Source organism: Accipiter gentilis, chromosome 23 (assembly GCF_929443795.1).
Source record: "Accipiter gentilis chromosome 23, bAccGen1.1, whole genome shotgun sequence".
Taxonomy (NCBI): domain Eukaryota; kingdom Metazoa; phylum Chordata; class Aves; order Accipitriformes; family Accipitridae; genus Astur; species Astur gentilis.
The window spans coordinates 890315-899829 of record NC_064902.1 but is presented as its reverse complement, the minus strand read 5'-3'; the positions used below and the strand labels follow the sequence as shown (position 1 = coordinate 899829).

At 36.5% G+C, this 9515-nt stretch overlaps 1 protein-coding gene across 5 annotated transcripts in view; it reads right to left on the bottom strand.

Moving 5' to 3' along the window:
• Nucleotides 1-602: 602 nt before the first annotated feature.
• The window catches only part of FAM120A (family with sequence similarity 120A), a 56027-nt gene continuing 47114 nt past the window's right edge, over nt 603-9515 (bottom strand). For 4 of the 5 annotated variants that reach the window (XM_049827050.1, XM_049827049.1, XM_049827051.1 and 1 more), the window contains 3 exons: nt 9113-9254; nt 5271-5367; nt 603-2504 (listed from right to left, as the gene is read on the bottom strand). In XM_049827050.1, the coding sequence (XP_049683007.1) occupies nt 2193-2504; nt 5271-5367; nt 9113-9254 (551 nt within the window). In that variant the 3' untranslated portion in view covers nt 603-2192. Of the gene's footprint in view, nt 2505-5270; nt 5368-9112; nt 9255-9515 lie in introns of those variants that run through there. The other variant, XR_007509344.1, reaches the window with a different exon arrangement.

Genomic DNA, 9515 nt, shown 5'->3' with positions numbered 1-9515 from the left:
CTCATGTAGACACAACACAAGATCAAAAACGCTCAGGGCAAGCCTGTTCTTAACAACGTGTGTCAGGCAGTAAACAGATGAACATTCAGATAGAGACAGCAGACAATAAGGGCGTGCCCAGACAAAAAAAGCTCTCCTGATATCAACCAAGGTATAAATTTATAACTCCTCATGTATGTCAGTATGATCCATGATGTAGAGAACTCCTGCATAATGGAATAATTTATTCTTGGCTACCAGGAGCTGAGATACAGGCATTGTCGACCACCTTGCATTTCCAGCCCTGCGAGCACCCGGGGTTGGTCTTTTTGTTCTTTAAACAACTGCCCCTGTTATTTCTGTCCTATTTGCATCTTATTAACCATCTCGCATTTAAACGTGCATATCTGAAGTAGCTGCATAAAATAAAAAGGACAAAGCATTACTCCGATTGAGTGCGATATCACCCAACAGCAGCAGCGTGTAAAGGCTGTGTTTTCCTTCTCCGTCTTTTGGGAGGACATCATGTAGTCTGCTAACTCAATCACTTTATTTGGGCATAGGAAAACTTTTATTTACAACATGTTAATTAAAAAAATATTTGACAAAAAAGGCATACAGTATTTTATACTAAAAGAATAAAGATTTTTATTAAGCACTGTAAGTTGCATTCAATAGCCTTCAAATACACCACACCACAATCCATCTACAACCAATCAAACCCAACAGTAGTTCATTCTTGCACAATCCATGAGTTGGGGCAGAACTCCCTTCAACTTACATTAAGATACCTACTTAGCTCTTGCGGGCAGGGAATGGGGAATTACACCTCATTTCTGATCACTAATGTGTGATGAAGAGCATCAGGAGAATTATATGAAAACGAATATAAAGAAATGATTCTGATTTTGAAGTACATTAAGTTTGGAAACACTAACAAAAACATCAAAATGATACAGGTATATTTGCTTATACTAAATTCTTGATGGGAAAGTTCTCAAGAACAAGCCATTTGTTTCCTGCTACAGAAGGGGGGTACTTTTTTTTTTTGAAGATCAAAGCTTTTTTTTTTTTGTTTTTCACAGAATTTCATATTTGCTAATATGAAGGCATAAAACAGCAACAGAGAACAATAATGCATACAGCAATGAGTACACCAGGGTAACGTTGATATTCAAAACGGCTAGATAATTTTTTTTTTTTTAAGTTTTAGAATAAATGCAACAGAGGTCAATAATCACAAAATTTTAAGGTTAGAGCAAGATCAGTCAATGACTAAACATAGTTAACATCTTTTATAGGACTATTACTGATTATTAGCTTTTTGTTTTGCAAATGGGCACAGTACTTGTAAGAATGGAAGAAAGAGGACAATAACATGCATAATATTAACTACACACTTTAAAAATTATGAACCATGCAGAAGTTTAGCTCAAATAGTAGTACTAATGGTCTACGTCTGATTCAAAACCACATAGTTCATTGATCACGGATGCATGGTATTAGTCACAAAAAGTTTCAGAACACATTGTGTTTATTTTGAAAGGTCATTTGCATCTTCTATGATTTCAAGTTTATCTCCATTTAACTTGCTTGTAAAGTATGTATGATGTATATTTAAAAATCAGCAGAACTGCAATATTACTCTATAATTTTTAGTTTCGATAGTTTGCACATTTTAACACAAAAGAACCACATCAACGGTGATGAAATTTAAGAAAGAAAAAACTGTGGTTGTGCCTTTTTCCCCCCATAATCATGAAATCAAAGCCTTAAAGAAAGCTTTATTGTGACACAGTAATGCAAAATCAAATATAATGGCATACATATGGTGCCAAGTACTAAAAATTATATTTTAAGCTATATATACTTAAAGACTGCCAAAATTTGTTTTCTTTATATTTCAAAAAACAAAACTACAAGCTTTTGTCATAACCAGTTTAAACTTTATGTATACTTCATTTTAAGTGCGGGAGTCAAATGCTCTTCATTCTCTTTCTTTTTTGTTTTATTGTAGCATTTTGACTACAACTGGTTAAAACTAAAAATGTGTTGTTTAAATCTCTGACATCAAAGAGGGATCCGAATTTCCAAAGTCCTCATTTTTCTCTTACGGAAAGGAAAAAATGTACGTAACTGTAGGCTCTCTTTCTTTCCAGATATTCCTAATCCTGACCCTTCCCAACATCCTTCACCCTCTATAAAAAATAAGTTTACTCTTCTTTTTTTAAGACAGTGGCCTCAAGAGTATCATCTTTATGGCATACACTGTCTGCATTTAGTGCATTTAAGTGAGGATTTGTATTGCACATTTTAGAGTCATTACTCAAGGCACTTTCAGACTGATTGGAAGCCCTGATGTCTCCTGTATTCCCATTCATCTGGGAAGCTGGTTTTTCCTCATTCACAACTCCATTTTCAGCCAGGGATCCATCTGAAGACACAATTGAGGATTTAGATTCCTCTGATTTTGACTTAAGTTCTTTGGCTACTTCTTCTGCTGAAGCAGCATAAGGAGGTTTGCCCTATTTTTTAAAAAAAGAAGAAAATTACTGAAGAACCACTGCTATATATTTACAATCTGTTACAATAACACTATTAATAGGCAGCATGCAGTGTGCAGAAGTATCACAAGCGAATACCAAGTATTATGTACTGCTGAAATAAGAAATGGCATACAAAATAAACAGCACAGCACAGATGAGAAAGAATTTTCAGTATTTCTGAGTGCCTTCTAGCCATGCCTTCTGATGTTCTTGTGGTAAAATGCCCTTTCTAACTTTGATGCTTCAGTTATTTCACAATGTAAGAGCTACATAAACATCTGGAAACACCAAAACTGAGAATCAATATACAGCTTAACTCTGCTTCTTGGTTCATATACATTATAATTTAATGATATGATTACATGTTATTCAAATTCAAACCAAAACTTTTTTCAGACAATTTTTAAAGAAGTGCAGAAGTACCATGCAGTATTATCTATACTAGTCTATATGCTTCTGAGATTAGGCAAGTGACTTCATACGAAAAGCATATAGTAGAATCTTACAAGACTGAGTATAGCAATAAAAAACAGATTTATGCAGCATTAGAATGTATATTCAGTTTTTAAGTATCTGCAACAATGAATCTTAGTGTTCCAGAAACATAATAGGCTTTAAACAACAAAACAAAGTAAGTAGGTTGGGTTGCTAAGAAGCAATGTACTTCTATCATGCTGTTAAAGTCAAGTACTGAGAAATGACTTAAGATACGGACATCTTATACACTTCAAACAACAGCAAACAGTTTCATAGTGTAATAATCTGAATTTTTACATACTAGAAACAGTGTGGTTAGTACTCTTCTGAATTGCTGAAAGATTTCGCAGTTGAGTAAGAACTCTTGTTCTCTAGCATCAGTATCACAAATCTTATTCAGAAAACCATAAAAAAATCTGCAGTAACATTGCATAGGTATATGACTGGCATATGAGGACAACGAATATTTAGCACATGTGTGTAAATGTACTTCTTTACAGGCGTTACTAAGTGTTAAGTTTTAGATTAAACACGTGCTTTTGTTTCTTTCCTTTCTTGTGAAAGGTCTCATCTTGTGAAAAAATAGGCATGTATTTTATGTTTAATAAATACAAATTGCTTATTTCAGTCAGATTCTCCAAACTTTCTTCATATCGCCTCATAATGAGTATCAATAAAGCCACTGCAGGGAAAATCTTACTTGGTGTAAATACCCATGTCTGAATCTGGCACTGAACGAGCACTCTTTCCTTAACTGCCCAGGTTTGTAAGACAGGGAAGTACACTGTTGCCAGTTAGTCTTAACTGGATATCAAAATCTGCTTGTTATGCATTAAGTTTTCCAAGTTCTCCCTGTCACATGCATTTTAATTCACCTTTTCTCTTTTCTTGTAAAAGGAACATATACTAGGGTATAGTGACTTCATGACTGTAAAATCCAATGAACTCAGGACCAGTCAATAGAAAATGCCATTTATCATCTTTCTTCTCCCTATCACAGGCACAATTTTAGACCCAGATCCTTGTGTTCACAAGTATTTACCACCCAAATTACATATAATTAATAAAAATGTGAATACCCAAACTTGCTGACTGTCTTTCAAGACTATCTACCATCCACCTACAGGTGCTATCTGAACTACATTTACAGATATAAACCTGTAGTAAACCTGGAATATTTGGGAGCTCCTTTTCAGGGCTTCCTTTATTTCATAGGTTAAGGTACTTGGTAATTAGATAGTATATAATTAACATAGTGGTTTCTCTTCTATTTAAACTAAAAGATGTAAAGCTTCAAATACATAGGTACATTTGTAGACATATATCATCTGCGGACACAGAAATTTAATGAGAAAGAGAAGTATTTCAATTTTTACACCTAGAAAACAGCAAACTTTACTGGAAGTTAATAGTTGCTTCATTATCCACTGGAGAACATTCCTTCTCTTACTGTCCGATACCTGCAAACAACCCCCTACTCTTACATACTAATGTCTCCATGACAAATTGCACATCCATATGATGTATTTATTGTGAAAGCTTTCCACCTATTTACTACCCACTCATCCATTACCACTGGGACTTGCATCAACATTCAAAACTGCATAGCAGCAAGAACAATGGAAAAGGGAGGAAAACATAACTCCAAAGCAATTGGCATTTAATATGAAACAGCAGTTTGCTTCAGCTATATTTAAAGGATCCATGGAAAAGACAAAAGCCATGATCCACAGACGCTTCATACGTTGTCACCGAAAAGGAAACTGTGTGCTCGTGGGGGTGAAGACTGGTCTGTTACTTCCTAAAAGTTTAGAGTAAGTTCTTACATTTGGAGCCATACAGCAGCAAAGATCCTTATACTGATACTAATTTTTCCTCATGAGGTCGAACCATGGTCCCAGAAAAGAAACTGGGAAAGAGTGGGGGCAGGAACAGAACAGCTAATTTGTTTCAGCTTTGTATTTCTCCCGTTTTCCTAATTTTTCTTCTGCTCCCACGGCTGGTTAGAGCTGTGTAGGCACAGCCTTCACATCACAATACATTTTTCCACGTCTCTTTATAACCAAACTTTGCTTACAATTGCGATGCAACACTAGCCTGTCATCCACCAGTGGTTGTGCAGCTTACAGCTTCAACACACAGGAAAGATCATTGTAAGAAGCACTTATCTTTTAAAGTTGTGCTTGTCAGTGTTAGCTGGTCTGGAAGTCCATACCATACTAGTCTGTAAACTAGAGTGTTTTGAAGTCAGGCACATGGCTTTATTACCTGAATTGCTCCCTGGCTTTTATAACCTCTCCCATAGTACCTTCCGCCTCTTCCAAAAGTTCTTATCACTGGAGTGGAAATAACTCCTCTAGGACGCCTGTAAGTTTTGAGGAAAAGGAAGAAAGAAAAATATGTATCAGCTTTGTTTAAAACTACTTTAAATTTTATTTTGCTGGAAGATTTTTCTTCCTACCTTTACTGTCTAGTGACTAAAATTTACGTTTCTTTAAAGAAGCAATATGACTAATTCAGAATTACAGGGTTCTACTGCTTGCAAGTGTATGAAACCTAACAAACCTTTTGTTTTCACAGCAATAAAATGACTATATCTGTATTTCACTTCTAGAGAAACAATAAGTGAGTACTTTCAAGCTTTGCAGAAACATTTTCAAACTGCCAAATTATCCTTACAGTGCTTTAAAAACAGAGCTCAAAATACTTTCACCTTAAAAAATTATGCAAGCAATTTGAACCATTTATAAGGCCATTTCTCCCATTTAATAATACTTCCCATGTACAAACATGCTAGACAGACAAAATCAGGTAAAGGAAAGGAAGGCAAAAGACAAAATTGCTTCAGTTTTGATGGGAGAATACAAAATTATCTAAGAATCTGGGGAAAAAAGGAGGCTTCAGTCATATCTGATGTGTAGCAATTTATCAAATTTGGATGCTTTCAAATGGAGGCTTCCAGCTAGGACACATCAGATGGTGGCTTTTTGATTTGATTCGATAAAGATTAGATCAGATGAAAACAAACTTTCACTCAGCTAAAACTATTTTAATGCCACCAACTGCAGAAACTCAAATTCCTAATCATTATGTCAAGGACTATTTCTCACCTAAAAATTCTTTTTGTTTTCTCTACTAGAAATACCTGACTGCTCTACTTTTCCTCCAAATCCACTGCCCCAATACCAGGAGGTCCCAGCATGGAGACTGACCCCTCTACAGCTGGCACAGAGCAGCCAAGTGCTGCTTAGGTCCAGGCCTGCATCCAGACCAGCTTCTAAGCTGCATGGGCTGCAATTGCCCAGTTTGTCATTCTGGCAACAAATGACAGCTGCCATTCAACTGAATCTCATGTTCCATATACCTGACAATTCCCACATGCCAGCAAGGTCTCTGTGAGCTGTACAAAAAAACACCTGAAGAGGAGGTAAGCTTTTCTGTAGTGTTCCTGCTTCCTCTGCTGCTGTGCTGCAAAAACTGAGTTATGCTGAACTGACTCAGTGGAGAAACATTGATCTGTGCCATGCAAGTCCTTTCACACACACTGCAAATTCCCACATTGAGCAATAAGAAATTAAATATTAAAAGCAACAGCAAAGAGCTGTGTTTTATATTTGAGTAACTATCACTGCAATTCTTTCCAAAGATTTCAACAGGGCTTACCTATCCCATTTGCTATTTTTTTTACAAGGTCAAAGTGTACCCAAGTAAGATTTTTCCCACTCTGAAAAATCACACTAAATATATTGAGGGATTGAAGCCAATAAAAAGCGGGTGGTATAATTTTACACAATAAGAACAACATCCATGTTCAGCGTTGCACAAAGACACGAGACAATGGTGTAAACAAGCCTGACATGATCCCCTCTGCTGTAACAGATAAAAAAGATGAAATAGAAGTGTGCAGGACTAGGTGATAAATTGCAGACAATGTACTGTGCAGTTTCCTAGGAGTCTTCTTTAGTAAGAAACAGCATTTGCCAACAAGGACCCCAATCTTTAAAATGCCTGTCTTTAGACAGAACACTAGTATTACTGTGTTTTCCTACTAGGTTTTATTTTTAGTATCAACTGACACAACAAACAGATAAGCTGCCTGCAGTAGTTTTGCCCTCTTTGACCAATTCTAGTAACTCTACAGGTAAAGAACTTAACATCATTTGTGATCTGATGGAGAGAGGAAGATCTGGCATTGACAGTTTTACTGTTGTTTTGAGGTGACAACTTGCACCCAAACCTAACTGCCCAAAGATAATACCTCCAACAAAGAAAAATGTACAGATATTTTATCCTCTAATGCAACAGCTATTATTGGAGATTAGCATTTCTCTGTTGTAAAGGTACTTACAGGAGCAATAACACCCTTTCAGTGATTTGACCGCTTCCCAGTTAAGGAGGGCTCTCAATTTAGGACTTGCCAGTATTAGTTCCTGGCTACTTGATGTTTTGCATAAATTCATGTATTTGCTTCTTCAGAAAATGGAGGAACTCCTATCCTGTGAAGGCAGTCAATGGTATGTGTAAATGTAAGCCAGATCTGAGCCTGAAGGTGTCTCCAGATCATCACTCAGGGTGCCTCAGACAGCAGTGTATGACAATATAAATTACTCGGATGCTTTCCGCAAACAGTACTGCAGTCAGGGCATTTAACTGAAGAAAAGTAACAAGCTCTGTAGCAAGCCAGATTCTTCTGTTCATGGATCCTCAAGAAAAACAGAACTTAAGACCTCACACTAACCTCAATTAAATGGTGAAAAATGTTATTTCATCCACTGAAACTGAGGAGTAAGATTAAAATACCCAAAGGAGCCTAATGACTCATCACACACCTTAGCTTACTCCCCTGGTCTCCAGCTGCTATTCTGGAAGAGCACAGGTGTCCCACAGACCCTGCTAGCCTGCACAATTAGCTGACAGTTGTCTGAAGCATCTAAAACAACACTAGATGCTTATGTGTTGGCAACTGAATCTCATTCTAGAGAATAAAATGTTCCTACCTAAATTTGGTCCCCTCAAAGTGTCAGCTCTGCTCTTCCACCAATGCTGTTTTCTTCTGCTGAACTTTTTAATCTTTGTTTCTGCTGTTCTTACCTCTCCCTGTCCCCACACCGGCAGCCTCTTTGCTTCTCCCCCTGCTCCCATTATCCCAGGACTTCAGATCCAACTGTTTCCTCACTCAGTCCAACAAGACAGGCATTCCAACAGCTCTTGCTGACTTTAGCACTATGCTTTATAGTACACATTTGATTAAATTAATGGATAGAGAGGAATTAATGCAGTTCAGACTTATGCTTTCAGATGGCTGCTTCCTAGCTCGGGATGGCATAAACACACCTACTTTACTCCATACCTCTAATATAGTTAAAGACAGACATAATATATATATATCACATTACCTTGGGATTGTCTCCTATAATAGATACAATCTTAATTAAAATAAGACAGTTCTGTAATGGACAGAACAATTAAGCCTATGGAAAAAATATAATCTTAAAAGGACTTGGTATTTTTGTAACAAAGTATCTCATTTTCAGAAGTGTCGTGCACCTGTAATTTCAGCTGTAGTGAAATGAAGTGGAAGAGCTGAAGAAATTAATAATCTTTTAAGCACATCTCCTCCCATCATGACTGTAGCAGGGAACTATTAAACCTAAGAAACATCCTTCAGGTGTTTTCTGCTTCACAGAAGAATTACATAATGGAGTTGTTAAAAATTTTACCATACTTTTAAATAAATGTTCTATTATGAAAAAGAAAGTAATTGAATGCTGTGATAGTTTTGATCGGGTATAATGTATTTATTGATTTCATGTAAGAGAAAGCCCCCAAGTCATTTCTTCATGCAAAACAATCCAGTGTGGTTGTGTGTATCTCTATCAGATTGAGAGTATGAATTTTAGTTGCACATAAAAATGCGTATACTCATCTGAACAACCGATTAAAAACACCTTAAAATGAACGTAAATGCTTTTCTTGAATACTCAGTGGGTATAATTTACCTAATGTGTCCTAAAATCTGTTGAATGCAATTTCTAACTTTTCCCTGTTTTGCTTTTTTCCCCAATCATTAAAATACATATGAAAAGTACGTTCCACAAGATTGCACTTACCCTCTTGCTGGTCCTCCCACAGAAACAACCTGCAGAGGAAATGGCCCTCTACCCCCTCGTCCACGTCTGCTTCCAGCCCAATGGCCGACTACAGTGCCGGCAATTTCAAGTTTCCCTCCCTGAGAAGGAATAGGTTGGACTCCTGCACATAAAAGCAAAACCAAACCTTGATCTTCACAATCATAACATTAAAGTTACGAATGAATGGAAAACTGGTTTGCCCAGATTTTATCACATATACAGTTTTCTCTTTTGATACTGGGAGATTATTTCTCATTTTGCGGTCTTTCATAAGTATTATAAATCCAAGAGTCTTTCTTTCCCCCCTTTTTTAAAAATAGATATGAATTCTGAAAAGAAGAATGATCTTACATGAGTACTTCAGTTTCAGTAATTAAAAATA